This window comes from Solanum stenotomum, chromosome 4, assembly GCF_019186545.1.
Source record: "Solanum stenotomum isolate F172 chromosome 4, ASM1918654v1, whole genome shotgun sequence".
NCBI lineage: Eukaryota > Viridiplantae > Streptophyta > Magnoliopsida > Solanales > Solanaceae > Solanum > Solanum stenotomum.
Genome location: NC_064285.1, coordinates 3,882,194 through 3,903,738, shown reverse-complemented (window position 1 = coordinate 3,903,738; position 21,545 = coordinate 3,882,194). Strand labels below are relative to the sequence as shown.

General features: G+C 30.9%; 2 protein-coding genes across 5 annotated transcripts; one reads left to right on the top strand and one right to left on the bottom strand.

Moving 5' to 3' along the window:
• Nucleotides 1-6,294: 6,294 nt before the first annotated feature.
• On the top strand, nt 6,295-14,679 carry LOC125862400 (putative cyclin-A3-1). Of its 4 annotated transcripts, none has more exons than XM_049542451.1 (7): nt 6,392-6,709; nt 13,157-13,389; nt 13,471-13,623; nt 13,724-13,757; nt 13,854-14,003; nt 14,089-14,223; nt 14,320-14,667. In XM_049542451.1, exons 1-7 carry the CDS (start codon nt 6,422-6,424, stop codon nt 14,386-14,388), a joined length of 1,062 nt encoding a protein of 353 aa, XP_049398408.1. In that variant the 5' UTR covers nt 6,392-6,421; the 3' UTR covers nt 14,389-14,667. The 4 variants fall into 4 exon arrangements, with proteins under 4 accessions (XP_049398409.1, XP_049398407.1, XP_049398408.1 ...); XM_049542453.1 differs by lacking the exon at nt 6,392-6,709 and adding an exon at nt 12,060-12,365 and having other exon boundaries at nt 14,320-14,659; XM_049542452.1 differs by lacking the exons at nt 13,157-13,389; nt 13,471-13,623; nt 13,724-13,757; nt 13,854-14,003; nt 14,089-14,223 and adding exons at nt 6,937-7,169; nt 7,265-7,451; nt 7,544-7,693; nt 7,777-7,911 and having other exon boundaries at nt 6,295-6,709; nt 14,320-14,679.
• A 1,789-nt stretch (nt 14,680-16,468) lies between these two features.
• LOC125862971 (WD40 repeat-containing protein HOS15-like) lies at nt 16,469-19,748 on the bottom strand. Its single transcript, XM_049543103.1, has 13 exons — nt 19,688-19,748; nt 19,126-19,271; nt 18,770-19,033; nt 18,630-18,676; nt 18,355-18,493; nt 18,142-18,205; nt 17,887-18,045; nt 17,652-17,773; nt 17,484-17,558; nt 17,275-17,328; nt 17,117-17,190; nt 16,929-17,003; nt 16,469-16,688 (listed from the first exon to the last, which is right to left on the bottom strand). The coding sequence occupies exons 1-13, from the start codon at nt 19,746-19,748 to the stop codon at nt 16,469-16,471; spliced, it is 1,500 nt and encodes a 499-aa protein (XP_049399060.1).
• Between the last annotated feature and the right edge of the window lie 1,797 nt (nt 19,749-21,545).

The window sequence follows — 21,545 nt, the reverse complement described above, 5'->3', positions numbered from 1 at the left end:
TTATTGCATATTTCATATTTATAATTCTTTAATCTTATTTTTTTTTAACATGCAGTTATGATGAAACTATAATGGAAATTTTGAATTGAAAGATTAGAAGTATTTGAATTAGAAGATATTATATTTTCAAAAGAAAAAAAAAATATTAACTTAATTAAAACTAGAAACTCATGTTTATAGAATTCTAAATAAACTCTTACTATTTCACAAATTTATCTTTTCATATGTTAATAAATGTATTTAACTATATTTAATTTACATATAAATGAAGATAATAGTACTATCTCTCTATATTAATATAAATGAAAGTTCACATATATTTGCTTGCAATTTATTTATTTATCGGATGATGTTGAAAACGTTAATATGACAACGATTTCAACAACGACTACAATAATAATGACAACGACGTTGATGTTATCGACATTACAACAATGAAGATTAAAGTGGACAACAATAGAAATATTAAGATGACGAAGGAGATCAAGAAGAAGAAAAAGAAGATCAAGAAGGAACATACAATGACTGAAATGATAAAAGAAATACAACAAAGTATATCATCATTTTTCATTTTGGATCATTTCAAGATTATACTGGCAATGGTAAAGGAATAAACATTGATAGTTTCATTTCATCACCATAATGTGATGATTTGTATTTGTCGGACTATCACACTTCATTCGTTCTTTAAATGTCCAGGTAAATATATCAATGTTATGTTTAAAATTCATAAAGTAAAACATAAATATAAGTGATAATTTGTAAATCGTATAATATATAATTTGCATAAACTTTCTTTTCTTTATAATATGTAAAGAGATAAGATTTATTACCCACAAAAGTTTTATGTGGGTAATATAGATTTTCTTATGTGGTTTTTTTTTTAATTGTTGTTTGTTAGTTTGTATTAAATGTGTAAGATTTGTTTATGAGTTCTAAAAATTACATTAAGTTATGGAGAAATATTTTATTTTGGCAAATTTTAAAAGATCTAAAGAAAGAGGAATATTTACGAAAAATTACATATTTTTAAAACAAATTAAAAAATAAATATATTTCCTTTTAATTTTTAAAACATTCAAAAATTTAAATTCGTTATTTTAAATAATAATCAAGAAATGAACAATTCCATGTAATTCTAATCATATTTTCATCAAATATAGCTAGGACATAAGAATGAAAATTAACTTAAATTAAAATAAAAGCTAAGTAAAGACTTTCACTAGCTATCCATGAATTATGGATCCCATTAATATGAAAATTGGGAGTTTTAAATTTTTAAAAAATACGTTATAATTTTGTGTTTAATTTTTTAAAAAAATATGTTTTAAATTTGTGTTGCAAATTTAGATAGGTGAAAATTAATTTAAATGGAAAAAATGATGAGTAAAGACTTTCACCAACTATCCACAAATTATGGAACCGTAATGTGAAAATTGATAGTTTTAAATTTATTTTATATTCTAAAAATATTAGCAATTTAATTTGTCTTTTTTTCTTTTTCTTTTTAAAAAAGAGTTGTTCCAAGTAGTTACAACTATACTTTCATCAAATTTGGCTAGGAGATGATTTTGAAAATTATTTTCAATTAAAATAACATACGACATAAAGACTTTCACCAACTAGCCATGAATTATGGAATCCTATTAACTGTGAAAGTTGAGCATTTTAATTTATTTTTTAAAATAAAAAACTGACAATTAAATCCTAATTTTAAAAATAAAATAATTTAAACAATTTCAATTTATAATAACCATATCTTCATCAAATTTGTCTAGGAGATAACTGCACACACAATTTGAAATAATATCAACTCAAAATAAAGATATTAATGTTGTTATCTTTTTACTTTTTAGTTAATAAAAACAATGACAAATATAATAAAACTAAACATAAAATAAAATATTTAAAACATTAAAAATAATAATCAACCATTTGGATTATTTACAAATATCCAAAAGAAAAAAACTATTTTTAAAATTACCTCAACTATTGTTTCTTTTTAATTTATTTAAAATTAATTTTTCTAAAAACTGACAATCTCAACAATATGTTTGTTTTACCTTTATATTCGGTTACTTCTTTTTAAAAAAAAATTACTTTCACTGGGGAGATTATTTTTACCTTAAATCAATTTTCTATCATATTGTAGCACAAATTTAATATGGAATTTTTTTTTTTGTAAAATCTTTTGATTTTCAATAAAATATATATAGAAAATGTATCAACATACCATCTAATCTTATGATATCAAATATTTCTTATGAAATGTTAGAATTAATAAATTACTAACATACTTTTTTATTCAAACGATATGAATAAAGTACAAACAAATAAAAATATTTGAAGTATTTGATATTTGATCAAAGATAAGATGATCATAAAATTAATAGTATCCTTGCAAAGAATTTAACCTGATATATTATAAAACTAAAAGCGTAGCTGATATAGTTATAGTTAAAATAAATTGTGTACTAATAATATTAATTCAATGTGCTCAAATAAATAAGTTAATGATTTGTATTATTATTATATTATTATTATTATAACAAATTGAATATATTATTAAGTGCATAATATATTTATTAATTATTTTTAATTATAAAATTATTACATTTTAAATCATCCGCGCAACGCGCGGGCATGTATACTAGTATATATTTACAAGAGGAGTATATGAAAGTTTTCTTAAAATGTGTCACATCAACATTGATCAAATAATATTTTTGGGGGGAAATTTAGAGAATCCCCACTAGTTTAGGAGCAAATTACTTAAACACACTTTAGTTTGTAATATTACGAATCTTACTAGGTTTTTGTGCGTCTAAATACATGTATTTTGGTTACACGAGGTCAAAATTAGGTGCAATTTATTTTAGATACACTATATCCAAGTAAATTCACAAGTATTTGGATACATAGACAAATTTCACTCGCCTCACTTGCCCTCGCACTCACCCATCTCGATTGCCACTCTCCTTTATATATAGTATCCAAATACATGCGAATCACACCAGATACATGTATTTGGTGTGTATATAATGTGATTCACATGTATTTGGTGTGTATATAATGTGATTCACATGTATTTGGGATATACAACTATCTCGTTTGCTCGCCTCTCTCCCTATTTTAATGTATCTGTTAGCAGAAATACATGTATATATGTATATCTTCCTCAATATATAATAAGAAATTCTTAATTAATAATAAATGTGTAATTATTTGAAAGTATAGGTCAAATTAGTATATAGTAAAACCTCTCTAAATTAATATAGGCGAGAACATGAAATATTATTATTTTCTTGAGGTATTATTTAACCAATAAATTAGTATTTATTAATTTAAAGAGTGTTCGACACCGAAAAAATTATTTAGAAATGGAATCTCAAAGAATTTGAAAGAACTCACTTGTGAAAACGTCATTCATGAACTTTACGTCATGATTAATGATCTCGGTTATCGCAATAAAACGGACGTTAATAACCTATTGGCTGAGTGAAAATGATACATGTTCATAGGTCCAGAGCTTAGAACAAATTGTGGATATCATTGGAAAAAACAATGTTGATGATAAAGTTGAAGATCGATATACAATAGCTTTGGAACCAGTTGTTTTATTTAGGAAAATGTATTTTAGACTGGTTTAAGAGTCGCCACTTAATTTTTAAGAAAAATTAAGAAAACTTATTTTTCAAAAGATTAAAACAGTAAATCTAATGAAAAATATTTAAAAGGGGTTCGAGGTTCTTATTAGCATTTCGGGAAGGGTTTGAAAGCACCTAAAATGCCCGCTAACACGCGGTTATCCAACAATTAATTATTTGGCTAAAATAATTTAACTTAATTTAAATTGCAAAATTTGAGTTGTTTTATAGTTAGAACTATTTTAAAGGGGAAAAGGGAAGTACCTAAATATTATCTAAGTCAACTAATTTTGCAAAAAATTGTTCTTTTAAGTCTTGTTAAGCAATGACTGATTCAGTTAAATTATTAAGTCAAAATAGGCGTCTTCCGGGGATTCGAACTTTTCGACCCTAAAATTAACAACAAATACTAGCAAGCCAAACAAACACAGTAAAGTAAAGAGGGAAAGAAGGTTGGACCCAAATCGGGTTTCCGTTCGCCTGGACCAGTATTTGGGCCCATTTTCGTTTTGGGCCTTTGGCCCATTTGAGTCACCTGCACCTGTCCTAGTCTAACATGAGATAAATATTTTTCTTTTGGACCTTAAGCCCAATTTCTCCACCTGTCCTAGGAACTAACAAGTAATAGTAAGTAAAATGGCAAGGGCTTAGGCCCAATAATAACAAAAATACAATTCCGAATAAATAAAGGTAGGCTTTGGCCCAATCTTTTTCAACTCCCGATTTGCTCCGCTTTTCTTTCAATTTCGAGACCTGTTCATCGATTTTACTATCTAGCTTTGTGAACGCAGCAAACTGAGACCGAGACGAGCAAAGAAGTAACTTTCCACGACCACAACGAGATTCCTACTCACATTAGTTGCCTCCTCTGGTTCCTAGGAGTATATTTGGTATGTATTTTAACTATTTTTGCTTATTTTGTTCTAGATATTTTCGCTCAACAAAATAATCCAAACCCCCAAAAAAAAAATCCCCCCAGCAAATGAACAGAAAAGATGCTTATATAGGGAGCAATTAGGGTTCGGATTTTGGGGGGAAAGAGGCTAAAATCCGGATCAACAAGGCCCATTCCAATTTCAAAATTCGAAATCCTTTCACCGTTCTGGCTAAACACCTTTTCTCTAAAAATTTTCCCCCATTCCGAAAGAGAAAAGGGGGAGAAACGCGTGCTTGCTGCGACATTAATTGGAGAGAGACGTTGAGGAATGAGGACAAAGAAGACGCAGCACTGCGTACTGTTGTACGCGTCCCTCGCTCTTTCCGTCTGCCTCCGTGTATTTCACGTTGTATCACTGTGAATTCTTGTTGTGTATATTGACGGTGGGATCACTTCTCTGTTGATGTTGCTGGGTTAACGTGGAATTAGAAGGAAAGGTGGATGGGGCAGGGTCAAGGGAAAAGAAATGGGTCGGTTGGTTTGAGTTGAAAAAATAATAGAAAGGGGAATGGAGTTAAGCATTGGGCCGACTGGGAATATTAGAAGGAGCTTTCGTTTAATTGGATTGGGCTTGTGAGTGTCTTGGTCAAGTAGGCCCAAAATTGGCCTAAGAGGAATTGAAGAGATTGGCCAATTGGATTACAATTATAGCCAACCAAAGCTTAAGGGATAGCCAAATTGATTTAGTTAGTGAATTCGGCTAAAATTAAATAAAGTGAATTAATATTAATTAATTAACGAGCTTCTTAATCTTAACAAAATAAAATAATTAACTTAATTATAAACTAATTAACTCTAAATATAAGTTATTAATTAATCTAAACCAAATAGCGGAATATTTAGATAAAACTAAAATCGTTTTGAGACAATTTTCGAACATTCATAAAATATACTAATTAATATATACATAATTATGTAAAACATATGTATTATCATTTTATAAAAATGACAAAATTACTTAAAATGACTTGAAAATTATTTTGAATTTCATGAAGCTAATTATTTCAAATCGTTTAGATTTTAGGAAGCTCGATGATTAATTTATATTGGGGAGGGTCAAAATTGGGTGTCAACACCAGTTACGCGTAAAGAAACACTTGCATCTAGAACTCTTCACAATTTTATGGTGCAATTAGAAAAGACAACACCGAAACTTTTGGATGCAATAAGAAAAAATAGAGTTGAACTTCAACTAGATTTAAATTTTAACAAAAAACAGAACATAATATAATCATATTTCACTAAATTTTCTTAGATATATTTGTACTTTTAAAGAATTATTAATTTATAATATAATATTAATGGGACTATATATTTATATATGAGTCTTCTGAAAATATATTATTTTATTATCTTATCGAAATGAGTGATTTTTTTCCATTGATCCAAATCGGAAGCGAAAGATATTATTATCTTAGAGAAATTATTAATTAACTGAGTATTAATTTAGTAAGATTTTAGTGTATATGATATGAATGTATATCTAATAAGATAGTTTTCCTTTTTGTATATGATTATAGGAAGGATTAAAATAATCCAACCCAACCATTTTTTTAATAAATGTGGTCCAAAGCGGGGTAAATGTGGAGGGAAATTCAAATCTCACTTTTAAAAAAATTCAATCTGAAAAAAACAATTGGCCTTTAAACAACATTTCCCAAATGTCAAACTCAAAAACCAATGCCACCCAAATAGCGCCGCGCCCAAACTGAAATTTTTTTCTGCTGAATATGGCGCCATATATATACATAGTTACACCCATTTCTCTTTCTCAGCTCACTCTTTCCTCTCAACCCTCAACACCATACACACACAGAGGAAAAGGGAGTAGCAAACAATGGCAGATCAAGAAAATTTTGTTAGAGTTACAAGATTGGCCAAGAAAAGGGCAGCAGAAGCAATGGTTCAGCATTTGCAACAGCCCAACAAGAAGAGAGTTGTGTTGAGTGAGATTCAAGATTTGTTTAATGTGGGTATAAATCACATTGAGGACAAGGTGTTTGCTTCTGAGCCTCTGAGACCCAAATGTAAGCAGATTACTAAGAGGAAGGTGAAAAGCTCTGATGACCCACAGATGTGTAGTGCTTATGCTTCTGATATATATGATTATCTTCATCAAATGGAGGTTAGTGCATTTTTATTTACTCTTTTCCATAAATTTTGGGTGTTGTCTGAATGTCTTAATCTATTGTTATATATAGCTTTTGGGTGTTACCTAATAGAGCTTGATTTGGTTTCTTATGGATGAATTTGGAAATGGGCACTATAAAGATTGGATTTTTATCAAATCTTGATTGGATTTGATGGTTGGGTTTTTTAGTTTTTGATTAACTCTGCGTTTTTTCGAATCAGATTGAGAAAAAGAGAAGACCATTGCCTGATTACCTTGAGAAAGTTCAAAAGGATGTGAGTGCAAACATGAGAGGGATTTTGGTTGACTGGTTGGTGGAAGTTGCAGAGGAATACAAGCTTCTATCGGATACGTTGTATCATGCTGTTCCCTACATTGATAGATTCTTATCAGTGAGTGTCATCCCTAGGCAAAGACTTCAGCTTTTGGGTGTTTCTTCGATGCTTATTGCTGCGTAAGTGTCGGAGCCAAGAACTGGTTTTATTTTGGCAGTGTGCTTATTGTGTAATTTTGGTTGTGAATCTAATATAATCTTTTGATTATGATCAGGAAGTACGAGGAAATTAAGCCGCCAAATGTTGAAGACTTTGCTTACATTACAGACAACACATTTACAAAGAAAGACGTGGTGAATATGGAGGCTAGTGTTCTACAATCCCTCAAATTTGAAATGGGAAATCCCACAACCAAAACATTTCTCGGAAGATTTACTAGGATTGCCCAAGAAGGTTACGAAGTAAGTACAAATATGACACGAACATTATGATTTTCAAGTCAACTTTGTTTCCGATAACTGTTTGTTCATGCTATCTATTCTGCTTTCTGTAGAACGTTGATTTGCAGTTAGAGTTCCTCGGTTACTACCTAGCAGAGTTAAGTTTATTGGATTACAACTGTGTGAAATTCTTGCCGTCTTTGGTAGCTGCTGCTGTGATATTCCTTTCAAGGTTCACATTACAACCAAAGTCACATCCTTGGGTGAGGATTTTGATCCAATGTTTGTTTATATTTAGTACCTTGATATATGGAAACACTGATAATTAACTCTATCCATTTTGTAGAGTTTGGCCCTTCAACGTTGCTCGGGATATAGACCAGTGGATCTAAAGGAATGTGTTCTTATCATACATGACTTGCAATTAAGTAGAAGAAGAAGTAATTTGTCAGCTGTGAGGGACAAATACAAGCTGCATAAGGTATCCATCTGTGCGTTGTTGATTTTGTTGTAAACACCTGCATAATTCAGTAATCTGATGTGAACATTTGTATGATTTTCTTGTAACAGTTCAAATGTGTGGCAACATTGTCTTCTCCTCTCGAAATACCAAACTCATTCTTTGAAGATACAAGACAATGATTTCTCGGGCTCTCGAGCATATGCTTGGAAATTGTAACGAGATACTACGATGATACGGGGATGCTGGTTAATGCTGATCTGAGGGCACCATTAACCTGAGTTTTCATTTTATTAGATCAGGAATAGTCATTAAGATATATGAAAGTTATAGCAAGTAGCTAGTAAAAATGATGATTCTTCTACATGGTTGCATTGAGTGATGATCCAATTTAGTACAGATACAATTACAAAATACTAGTAGTACTTATAAAAACTAATGAATGTTTTATAATCATACAAATACATAAGTATTGTTTTAGATTATAAGTTTCAAAAAGTCTATTTTTTCCCCTTAAATATTGTGTTAAGTTGAATGTTATCAAAAAAAAAAAAAGAAGTTGAATGTTATCACATGAAATGGATAGAGGAAGTAATATTTTTAAAACAGGCACTCAAATGGGCTCTATATCATATTCCTTTTGTCCAACAATAGTTGTTTGTTATACTATTTTGACATTGTTTTTATTATAATCAAAGAGTAATATAGTAAAATTATTCTTTTATTTATAGTTTTTTAAGAAGTGTGCAAAGATAATAGTGGACAAGTATTGTTGGACAGAATGAGTAAGTATAAGTGGCAAATTGTGCAGAATTACTTGATCTCATAATTTTGTAGGGTAATTTATATTTTTGGTAAATTTGATTAGATTAACTCAATATTTTAAAATTAAAATTTAGATTTTGAAGAAAAATACTATAAGTTGCATTTTCTTCTTCTTATTAATATAATGATAACAAATATAAAATATTGGTCAAAACTTATATAGTTTGAATCTAAGATGGAGTATTAATTATCTAGAAATTTTTGTATAACCAATTAAATTTTGTATTATGCGACAATATTAATGGTAAAAAACATATATGAACTATTATCTTTTCATGAGTTTCATTAGTTATTCATTATTTTATTTATCTATCTAGATTATTTATTTGTTTGTATTAAAACACACCTCGCTTCTGAGTTAACCTATATGTGCTTATTATAGATTAAGCATAAATATTTGACCAACTTAACATTGAAATGTATTTAATGTTGGAAAATAATTTAATATCTCATAAAGAAGAGTTTAAATTCTTGATTAAATTCCTTCTTTTAAGTTCATAATCATGAGATCTTTGATAGCTATACTATGACATTATAAAATACCTTTAATGAGAGGTGTAACAATACGTTTATTTATCATTTGAGTTCTCTAAAATATGCTCTTAGGGATAGTTTAATAGGTTGTATTAACAAAAATAAATATAATTAATGTATTGGCTTCGTTTAATATACTTTTTCAATATATGTATAATTAATATAAATATTAGTTATATTCTATTTGCTATTGTAATACTATGTATATAACTAATACATGGGAAACCATAGTATTAATAATGCAAGATATTTAATGCATGCATTATGGTTAAAACATAATTACCTCTCAAAACTTTTTTCACATCATTTCCATCATATTTGTGGAGGGTAATTTTGTAAACATTTTTTTCAATAAAAATTACGCAATGCATGTTATTTTTAACACACCAAATCAAACACTGCATTAGAAATAATCTCAGAATAACTAATATAAGTAATAATACTAATACATCATATTCAATGCTATACTTCTACACCCTATCAAACGACCCCTTAGTCCTTTCATTTGGTGGAAGAAAAGAAGATAAATGAACACAAACTCTTCCTCTCATATGATATTGTGTTGGAGTTTTCTTCATTAAGTATCTTTTGTTAGTTTTTATCCTCTTAGTTTTATACTAGATTAACTTGTTGAATCTTGAAAAATACAATTATACCAAAAAATATCCTTATGAATAGTGTCATTCACACGACTCAAGCTATAAAAATTCATTGAAGGTTTGGTGATAAAATATTTTACATAAAATTTACAATATTTAATATCAAGAAAGTGATAATTTAGGTAGATAAAGGGATTCAAAGTTAAGGCATGCAAATCATAAAAAAAATTCATTAATTTCAATGTATTATTGACCATAATTACACTCTACTTGGATGGTTGTTACACATTATTTTATAGTGTATCGTATTGTGTTGTTTTATATCGTATTGTATTATTTTAATGAATACAACATTTAGATAGATTGTATTATTTTTTATCGTTACATAATGTCATGCATCAACAATTTGAGGACAAATCTACGTAAAATGTAGAATATGATGAAGAGTTACTATAAAATATAATTAAGATAAAGGATTGTAAAATATTAAATCATAAGCAGAGACAACGAGAAAAAAAAAGGTAAGATGCAGTCACATTAAATTGATCATTACATAAATTGTGTTGGGTTTTTCTTCGTTACAAAATCTTGGTTAGTTTTTGTGCTACTAGTTTTATACTAGAAGAGACCGTTAAATTCTGAAGGATATATCTACACTTGGTAAAATATCTTTTAGGATAGTATCATTGACACGCCTCAAACTATAAGAATTCTCTACATGTTTCGTGATAAAATATTTTCGGCAAGATTTGCAATATCCAATACAAAGAGAGTGATATATAATTTAGGTAGATAAAGTAAATAATGGATAGTTAATAGATGAAATTCATGAAAAAATGATAATTTAAATGTGTCTTAGATCATTAATTACACTCTGCTTTGAGACTTCTACCACATTGTTTCATAACATATCATATTATATTGTATTGTGTTTTATATTATTTCGTATTGCATTATTTTTGTGAATACAACATCTATTCTATCATTTTTTTATCGTTACATAATGTCATAAATCAACAAATTAAGAATAAACCTACATAAAATTAAGGTACAATGTAAAACTATTACTATAAAAAATAGGATAAATTAGAATAGTACGATTATTAAATTCAAAGTAAAAAAAAGGTACTGACAATCAACACAATTACACCAAATTGAAAGTTATATTGAATAAAAAAATTTCATCATTATCTAACGATATATTTAAAACGATACAATACAATAAAATTCGAATAACAATCAAAACAAATACTATTATATTCAACACACTATTCTCTCAGTTCACTTTCATTGTCATGTTGCGTTTTTCAAAAAATGATTTGACTAATTTTCAAAATTAAATTAGATTACATTAATTTAATATTTTAAACAAAAAATTTAGATATTCAAAAACTATACAAAAAATACTATAAAATGCAATTTTTTTTGCATATCAATATTATGAAAAATATACATTATAAAATGTTAGTTAAAGTTTTCATAGTTTGACCCTAAAAAAAGAAATTATAACAATTAAAAGTGGACGGAAGGAGTCAAAAGCGAATCCAGGATTTAAAGACTCTAGGTGCACAAATATTACCTTAATTCAAATACAAATTCTATGGTAAACTTAAAATAAAAATAGTACAATCAACACACTAGCTAGATACACACCCAAGTCTCATTGGCAGATTGGCCTCTACCTTGTACCAATAACACAATGGCAATTCTATGTTTTTCATGAGTATACCGTTAATTATATTATAATTTCTTTCAGTTTCTCAAAATAAATATACATAATTTTTTACAAAGTTAACAGGTGCAAATGCGCCCACATGGAGAGATAGGTCCACCTATGAAGGGGTATAATATAGTGTAAATTAAATCCTTTCTTAATTACATAAAGGTGGCGGAAGAAAATAACCTTTTATAAAGAAGCGGGTATATATGGAGGGAACCCAAAACTCACTTTTTAAAATTTCGATCTGAAAAAATGTAAAATTAACCAAAAATTTGCCGCAACAAGACAACCCCTTTAAAGCCAAAAATTCCCAAAATCTCAAAAACTCAAAATCCATCTGAAAATTTCCCTCAAAAACACTCACTCTGCTGAATATATGGCGCCATATATATACATACATCAATCTCTCTTTCCCTTCCTCAGCTTACTCTTCAGTCTTCCTCTCTTACCTACCCACCCCCACCCCCACCCCCACAGAGAGAGAGAGGAAAAGGGAGTAGCAAGAAATGGCAGATCAAGAAAATTTTGTTAGAGTTACAAGATTGGCCAAGAAAAGAGCAGCAGAAGCAATGGTTCAGCATTTGCAACAACCCAACAAGAAGAGAGTTGTGTTGGGTGAGATTCAAGATTTGTCTAATGAAGGTATTATCAAATCTAGGAAGACTATTAAGAGAAAGGTGAAAAGATCTGTTACTGAGAAAGATAAGGAATTTGATGTTGATGTTAACTTGGATGATGATCCTCAGATGTGTGGTGCTTATGCTTCTGATATTTATGATTATCTTCATCAATTGGAGGTTAGTGATTTTGCTCATTTCAATAAATTTTGTGACTTTTGAATTTAATGAGTATCTGAATCTTAATCAGTTAGATCTTAGTGATTAAGTATGTTTATTGAAGTAAATGAATTAAGAAGTGAAATGCTTATTTGGGAGTTACTTAATAGAGCTTGATTTGGTTTCTAATTGATGATTTTGCCAATGGGCACTCTAAAGATTGGATTTTTAGCAAATGGGTTATGGTTAATTTCATTGAATTATTAAATCTTGTTAATAGAGGTTTGTTTGGTTTGGTTTCTTATGGATGATTTTGCAAATGGGCAATCTAAAGATTGGATTTTTGGCAAATGGGTTGTGGTTAATATCATTGAATTATCAAATCTTGTTAATAGAGCTTGGTTTGGGTTGGTTTCTTATTGATGATTTTGCAAATGGGCAATCTAAAGATTGGATTTTTTGGCAAATGGGTTGTGGTTAATATCATTGAATTATCAACTCTTGTTTAATTGGGTGTTACGTAATAGAGCTTGATTTGGTTTCTTATGGATGATTTTGCAAATGGGTACACTAAAGATTGAATTTTTGGCAAATGGGTTGTGGTTAATATCATTGAATTATCAAATCTTGTTTAATTGGGTATTACCTAATAGTAGCAGAGCTTGATTTGGTTTCTTATTGATGATTTTGCAAATGAGCACACTAAAGATTGGATTTTGGCAAGTGGGTTGTGGCTAATATCATTGAATTATCAAATCTTGATTGGATTTGATATTTGGGTTTTTGACTTATTCTGTGGGTTTTCGAATCAGATTGAGAAAAAGAGAAGACCATTGCCTGATTACCTTGAGAAGGTTCAGAAGGATGTGAGTGCAAACATGAGAGGGGTGTTGGTCGACTGGCTGGTCGAAGTTGCAGAGGAATACAAGCTTCTATCAGACACGTTGTATCTTACTGTTTCACACATTGACAGATTCTTATCAATGAATGTTATCCCTAGGCAAAGGCTTCAGCTTTTGGGTGTTTCTTCTATGCTCATCGCTGCGTAAGTATTGGAGCCAAGAACTGGTTTATTCCCCTGGTATTGTGTGTTACAAATCTAATATAATCTGTTGATTATGATCAGGAAGTATGAGGAAATCAAGCCTCCACATGTCAAGGATTTTTGTTACATTACAGCCAATACGTTTACGAAGAAAGATGTTGTGAAGATGGAGGCAAGCGTGCTACAATCCCTCAAATTTGAAATGGGTAGTCCCACAGCCAAAACATTTCTCCGGTAGGTCTCATTGTTTGGCGAATAAGTAGTGGTGAACTTGTTAAAGAATGATTAAGGTTCCTTGACTGATATGTCTGTTCTTTTTTTCCTTGGTATGCAGGCGATTTACTAGAGTTGCTCAAGAAGATGTTAAAGTAAGTGCAAATATGTAACATGAACATTATGATTTTGTATTCGACTGTGTTTCTGTCAAGTGGTTGCTTATTTTATATTCTTTCTGCCTTTTACAGAACCCCGATTTGCAGTTTGAGTTTCTCGGTTACTACCTAGCTGAATTAAGTTTATTGGATTACAACTGCGTGAAATTCTTGCCTTCTTTGGTAGCTGCTGCTGTGATATTCCTTTCAAGATTCACATTACAGCCAAAGTCACATCCTTGGGTGAGAATTTTGATCCAATGTTCACTATACTTAATAATTCATTTATATATATCGAAGTGCTGAATTAACTCTGTCCATATTGTAGAGTCTGGCCCTTCAACGTTGCTCGGGATATAGAGCAGCAGATTTGAAGGAATGTGTTCTTATCGTACATGACTTGCAATTAAGTAGAAGAGGAAGTGCTTTAGCAGCTGTGAGGGACAAATACAAGCTGCATAAGGTATTAATCCGCTCGTTGTTGATAATTACTGATTTTGTTGTAAACACCTGCATAGTTCAGTAATCTGATGCAAACTCTATGATTTTCCTGTAACAGTTTAAATGTGTGTCAACATTGTCTTCTCCTCTCGAAATACCGGATTCATTCTTTGAAGATACTGTATAATGATTGGAAAAATTGGTATGAGATGTTACGATGATACCTGGACGAGATGGATCTGTCTTCTTGATGCTGGCTCATGCTATTTAAAGGACTTTATTTTAGTAGATATGATATAATCCTCATGATGTATGAAAATTATAGATATAGTCTTGTAATGTCTCTTCATGTTTAGAGTCATGGATGGTAAAAATAAATGTTTTTTGTAAGTTATAATAAGCTGGAAATAACTCCAGAAAACTATATATTATATGAAAAAGTATGGATGTATACAATATTACTAAATCCCTATTGCATTTCTCTTTGGTTCTAGTATGTATTGATAATACTCTCTGTAACAGTCTCGTTTGTTTTGGACCTTTTTGGATGTGCCTTTTATAGCGATCGGTTATTATACATTTTGAACAATATTTGATATTTATATTATTCTTTTATTCTAAAAGAACTTTATTTATTACGCATGAAAGAGGAAAGAGGAGGGGATTATAAGGTGGTTAACCGTCACCAATAGATGTAATATTAGATAGCCAATAAATTGAGCTATTAAGATTCTCACATTTAAATATTATTTGATGTTCTAGATTAAAAAAAGAAACCCGAAAGTCATTCTTTTTTTCAATTTGTTTATGTTGCAGTAAAAAAAAGGTAGTACTCCCTCTGTTCCTATTTACGTAGTTGTCCACTTTAGAAATGGTACACAAATTAAGGTAACAATGATTAGCATAGTGAAGTAACAATTTTATCCTTATAGTATAATTTACATTTCCAAAATAAATTCATTCAAGATAACTAATCAATGCTAGAAAGTTCATAAATTTATTTACTTTATTTATGACAACTTTATTTAAGTAAGGGTATAATAGGAAAACATTTGTTGTTCTTTCTTGATTTGTCAAAATAGACAACTAAATAGGGATAACTAAAAGAGGAAATATGGACAACTAAATAGGGACGGAGGGAGTACTAATTAACATTGATTATATTTTAAAAAGGTCACCAACTTTATCTTTTAATTAGCGTGCAGCATTAAATTGGTCAAGTAATTATTGATACACAGTGGATGCTTGGAGTTTTTTTTTGTGGAGGGATCATGGGCTACTACAGTCTACAAGTATCATTGCACCTTTTTTTTATAATCGTTGTGTTAGGTTAACTTGCACGCATCACAGCTAATTTCACGGAATACCTGCCAATTACGGCAAAATGACTGTGTCTTGTACTACGGCAATTTTTTTTTTCTATAGAATGTTCTTATTGTTGGGTTAGAAAAAGAAGGATTAACACATAGTCAACTTGTTCAATTTGTCAAGATATTTATTAAGACACTTGAACTAAGTTTTGTTTTAATCGAACATCTCAACTCCTATAAAGTATTTCAATTAGACACTTTCGATTAAAATTTTGAAAAAAAACACACTTTTGCTTGTGTTTACAGTTGTCTATTAGAGTCCAGAGAGTTAAGTTAATCATACAATATACGCCATCTCTTTAAATTATACACATCAACCTCATGTATAAAATGTGTAGGGCATTACAACTTATTGAAGCGAATGCATATAATTAAATAAAATGATTTATTTAATGTTGATAACTTAACTACCTAAGAGATGAATGAGAACAGAGTAAAACATTTCCAAGAATCGAACGTATGTAATTGGAATACCATATTAAGAAATCGAAGTGTTGGTATTGGTAATTTAAGAGAAACATTAGTTAGAATATCAACTTTGTTCTCTTCAAAAGGAGATTATTTACATACTTTCTCAGGCTTAAAAATGAGTAGAAAAGTTTTCTTATTTATTTTATTTTCTTTTGTATTGTTCATGTAAAGATATAGAAGATTGGAACATGCATGAAACTAAAGTAAGATACTACTATATATTATAATCAAACATAATCTGTTTGCAAACCAAACGATCCCTTAAGTTTAGATCAATGCCATAAATGATTTAGTCGGGTCCCAATCTGGGTAAGCGGACACTAGGTGAAAACAACAAAAAGGTTATCTACGATGTGACTTTAGTTTGAGCCTCAATTGTTCTGCATTTCTAAAAGGCAGAGTTTCACATCGATTCCTCAACCTCATCTACAATCGCATATCAAAGACACAGACCTTCTTGTTTGCGAAACAAGCTGCAACCTTGTTGCCTTCCTTGTTCCAACACACTTCAAAAATGCAGCCATCGCCATTGTAAGTTTTTACAATCTTGGCCTCCTTCACCGACCATATATTCATGCATTTGTCCAATGATCCACTTGCCATGTATTCACCGTTCGGACTAAATGCAATAGAGTAAACAGGTTCCCTGGATTCAAAATGGAAGAGAAACTACTTAGTAAAAACCAAAAACATTAAACAAGATCGATACAAAGATTTGATAAACTAAAAGAAAGATACACACGTATTGATAGTTCAATTGAGTACTAGTAAACAAATCCCATAATACGCCTATCATTTGACAGTTAAATAAATGTAAATTTATTAAGAGTGCCTTACTATCTCCTGTGTCCGTTCCAAGTAGACATAATGAGTAAACATCAATTACCTGTGACCGTTCAAGCTGTGAAGAAGACGCCCTTGGTCAACATCCCAAAGCTTCACGGTAGAGTCAAATGAAGCACTACACAGATAGAAAATAAAACAAAACCAATAAGCTCAAAGAACTAACAGCAGGGGAATGTAATATAAAATTGAGAATACAGTAAATATGACCGTAGCAATAGATAGAAATACCTTGCCAGCAACAACTGTTGATTCGGATTGTTTGTACCAGCTCCAGTTGGACTCCATTTGATGGTATGTATCTCCTAACAAAAACATATTAGTCAGCAGCTGATGTCTGATTTGATTAAATGAATCAACAAAGAAAAAGAAAGAACAAAAATAGATACTTTGCTATGTTCTCTGAAATCATGCAAGCAGACATCCTGTTTCATGCTCCATATCTGCACAAAAACAACAAATTATTGACCAAATCCTCGAGCGCCAGTGGCACACTGCACCACCTCTCTACCTTATCCAATTTAAAAATAACTTATGTCTGCTGCACAGTTCAAACGTAACATGCACCTAACATTGAGAAGGACAAGATATGAATTACCTTAACTGTGGTATCATCAGAGCATGAAGCCAGCAAGGAACCTGAAGGGTCCCACTTGATAGCATTGATTTCATTCTGCAATGGCAAAGTAAACAACCCTTTGAAACTATTCACAACGGATACATCAATGTTCGAATCAAGCATAACATGCTAAGCTTCAGTCCTCACCTGATGTCCTGAGAACGTTTTGACTGGTTTGTTCTCTCCAACCTTACAAACATATATCATGTTATCAGCGGAGCCGGTCGCGAAAGAATTATTGTTTCGCCAAGCAACATCAAGCAATGGACCTACATGGGGTTGTATGAACATAAGCAAAACAAAACAAAATCTATCCTTGCTCAGATATGAGGTAAAATATAATGAAATGAATAATTGAGACAGAACAAGGGAAACAGAATACCTGAATGAAAATCAAATTGCTGCTTTGATTCTCCAGACTTCACATTCCAAACGACGGCAGTTTTATCAATACTACCGCTAAGGAGATAATCACCTTTCTTGTTCCACTTCAAAGATATGATTGGCTCTTTATGTTTGTTAAGAGTACTAATCAATTCCCCTGTATGAAAAGTCAGTAAGAGAAAACAAGACACGAAAAGTGGTGGCAATTTATACATTCAATCTTCAAAACAAGTTTTTCCTCCATGCTCCTTACCAGATCGTTTCCAGATTCTGGCTCCGCCATCGTAAGAACCAGTTGCAAGCAGGGTACCCTTGCTCTGTACAAGTAAAAGTCATAAATACAAGATCAAATAATAACTAGAAAATTAAATATGTAACCACAAGCAATGCAGTCTAATTTCAGAAAATCCACCAGAAAAGTATAGATCAACGAAAGTCAGCCCAAAACAAGCAGTAGAAAACTCACATTCCAGTCAAGTGATGTAACATCCTTGTTTTCCTCAGTTGCTTGAATTTCCAAATGGTTCAAAACCAAAACATTTGGGATAGTAGAATTACATGGACCATCTCCAATAGTCCAAATTCTAGCAGTAGCGTCTCCAGACCTAACGTGTTATTACACATGATTAGCTATAATAGACATGATTCCTTAGACGAGTCTAAGAAAACAGAAGTATGAATAAGAACATCAGTGATTCATATACGAGAGCAAAAAAAGAAAGAAATGGTACTAATGCTTACCCAGATGCAAGCAGTGACCCTTTTGGACTCCAAGCACAGACAAAAACCTAGCACGAGTTTAAAAACAAAAGAGAATTGCAATGTTAATACAGAACACAGAAGATATATATTAGATAACCTATTGAGAAATCATGGTGAACCTCAGATGTATGTCCTTCCAAAACCATTACATCACTCTTTTCTCTGTCCTGTTCAGGCTCTTTTTCTTTCTGTTGTTTCTCCATCTCCCTTTCTCTTGTAGGTTCTCGTTTGTGGTCAGCATTCGCCTTATCCTTCTGCCTAGGTTTATCTTTCTGAACCTTCTCCTTCTTCTCTTTTATTATTTTCCGCAGCTCATCTACATCCTTTGTAATGAGATCCAAAGGCTCTAGAAGCTTGAAGTCTTCATCCATATCAGTATCATCCTGCATTCCGTAGTTATTATTGGTTAGTACAGAGTAGTAAAAAGATCTAAACTATATATAGAAAAATCAGAATATTAAAATATTTGCCGCACATTACTCAAATTGGTTTCCAGTTCAAGATACTGAATACCCTTTTGCACAAATTGAATAAGAGCACCAGGAGGAACTAGATGTCCATCCATTGTGCTCCTATTGAGCCCTGCCTCGTATCCAAAAGTAAATGCTGAATGTGTGAATCCTGAAAAAATATATTAGCAAAACCAGTAGACCGATTAGATATATACTACCCAAAATGAAATGTTGAATGTGTGAATCATGATTAAATTTACTTCCTCATCGGCAAGAGTTGAAAGTTAAATTTATTTAATTCTATCGAAAAATGGAGAGACAGATACGATATTTAAATGAGATGTTTAAATTTGGTAATGACAACACTTCCAATTTACTGAATTCAAAATTTATTATTCTAGTGGATGAATGGATCAAACCTAGCAAACAACAACAACATGTTTTCGATACAGAAAAAATGTTTACTTTGCAGAATGTAACATCATCTAACAACAAACTCGGATTCATGGGGATTTCAGAATAGAAACACAACATCAATTAAACTTGGATAGATAGAACATGTTCTGAAGATGAGAATTAAATTACCTGATTCACTGAGGTAGCGGAAAACAATGAAATTGAGAGTCTCAGAGGTTAAAGAGGCCATTGTTGTGAATTGTTGGCGGCTTAAACTTAAACTTAAACAGACAAATGGATTATTATTACATCCTCTCATATATATAGAGGCAAAAAATATGGTAAGTGTGAATTTTGGGATGTATGAAACGTTATGATTAGAAAGGTGTTAGTTCCAAAAATGGCATTTTGAATGAATTGTTGAATGACTAAACTACCCTTCAGTCTCCAATAAATATATTTCCTTTTTAAAACAATAACACCCCGGTTTAAATAAAAATTATGTTGCCAAGAGTTGAATTGTTAATTTATTTAATAATAAACTTTTTTTGGGGGGGAGGGGGTAATTTTGATTGTTATTTCCTTCCAGCTTAAGATAAGCCCTATCAACACCTATTAATGTAAACATTAAGGGCGAATGCATTTTTTAACTTAAACTATATACTAGATTCGCCTAGGGTTGTCTATCGATTGATTCAGTTCACTTTTAAAGTTTATTGGTTCGACTTATCAGTTTTCGATTTATAGACATGCTTAGTCATTCTAGGATCATTAAAATCTCAATTTATCAGTTATTGATCATTATCTGTTCGTATCGGTTAAACCGTTAAGATTTTATCCACAAAAAATCAACGAAAATCACTTATAAGAAATAAGGTGGCAAATCAATTGAATCATGCACATTAGTTGACAGATTGCTTCTTCCTCAAATGCCAACACATAATAATTGAGGGTTTGAGATAGTTAGAAATAAAAATATGAAATTAAACTCTTTGTCAAAGACTTTATATGCCAAATTATATAAATATAATTTATTAATTTACTATCAAATTTTCAATTAATCTCGATATAAGTGCGTATCAAAGTAAATTTCTTATATTAATTGGTTTGATGTGAAAACACTTAAGTTTTTACCCATAAAAACAATTATCTGTCGAACTTTTATTTTGTAACTAAAATAGTTGGTTTGAATGTTATTTTGTTTTTTTCCTAAAATAATAGCTAGTCAAACTTCAATATTACTCAGATCCTATCCCCTCTAATCTAATCCACCAAACACTATTTAAAGAAAAAAAACTAATTAATTTTTGAGATTTTAGCAATGCGATACATTTCATTTGTATAATTAATAACTCCTATTAATCCGGTCACTCCTATCCCCTCTACCCCCACCCCCACTATCCTCACAAGTCTTTACCAAGTAAATATTAGGCCCTACCTCTTGCTACCACCCCACTGTACATATATACTTTGTACTTTGTATCGCCGGTATCCTTCATTCCTGCTATCTCATATACTCGATTGATTTTATTCAGTGGAAACAAGGAATAAAAAGGGTCCGAACAAGCGTTGATATTGGAATCTTCAAGAGAACGAGATATTGCTGAAGCTAGTAGAGGAACATGGAACAAAGAACTAGTCAGTTATCGGTCAATTGATTCCAAATCGATCTTCAAAGTCATGTAGGCTCCGGTGGTGTGATCAACTTTCTACTCAAGTGGATCATCAACCTTTTACTCCTGAAGAAGATGATACTATTATCAAAGCTCATGCCAAATTCGGTAGTCAATGGGCTCCGATAATCCATTTGTTATCGGGTCGAACCAATAATGCGATTAAAAAATATTATAATTTCACCCTTAAATGGAAGCACTCTTCCATATCGAAAGATTTTATATTAAAAAATCCTTAAACATTGTTGAAGAGATCGTTTAGTATCAGGGCAGGTACAAATTCAGGTAGTCCACGTGGATCTGATTTGAGCAATTTGGATTTTTGTAAGTTCCCTCAGTTGTGTATTTATCCTCCTAGTTGCCCAACATGTGGA

What these genes read in the sequence shown, in the direction of transcription:
- LOC125862400 (XM_049542453.1), top strand. Translation starts at nt 12,075, where the DNA reads ATGGCAGATCAAGAAAATTTTGTTAGAGTTACAAGATTGGCCAAGAAA. An exon ending in AGCCAAAGTCACATCCTTGG is followed by an intron (nt 14,004 to 14,088) that starts GTGAGAATTTTG and finishes TCCATATTGTAG; the next exon opens with AGTCTGGCCCTTCAACGTTG. An exon ending in ACAAATACAAGCTGCATAAG is followed by an intron (nt 14,224 to 14,319) that starts GTATTAATCCGC and finishes TTCCTGTAACAG; the next exon opens with TTTAAATGTGTGTCAACATT.
- LOC125862971 (XM_049543103.1), bottom strand. Translation starts at nt 19,748, where the DNA reads ATGGCCTCTTTAACCTCTGAGACTCTCAATTTCATTGTTTTCCGCTAC. An exon ending in AAACGTTCTCAGGACATCAG is followed by an intron (nt 17,559 to 17,651) that starts GTGAGGACTGAA and finishes TTGCCATTGCAG; the next exon opens with AATGAAATCAATGCTATCAA. An exon ending in CAACAGTTGTTGCTGGCAAG is followed by an intron (nt 17,004 to 17,116) that starts GTATTTCTATCT and finishes CTATCTGTGTAG; the next exon opens with TGCTTCATTTGACTCTACCG.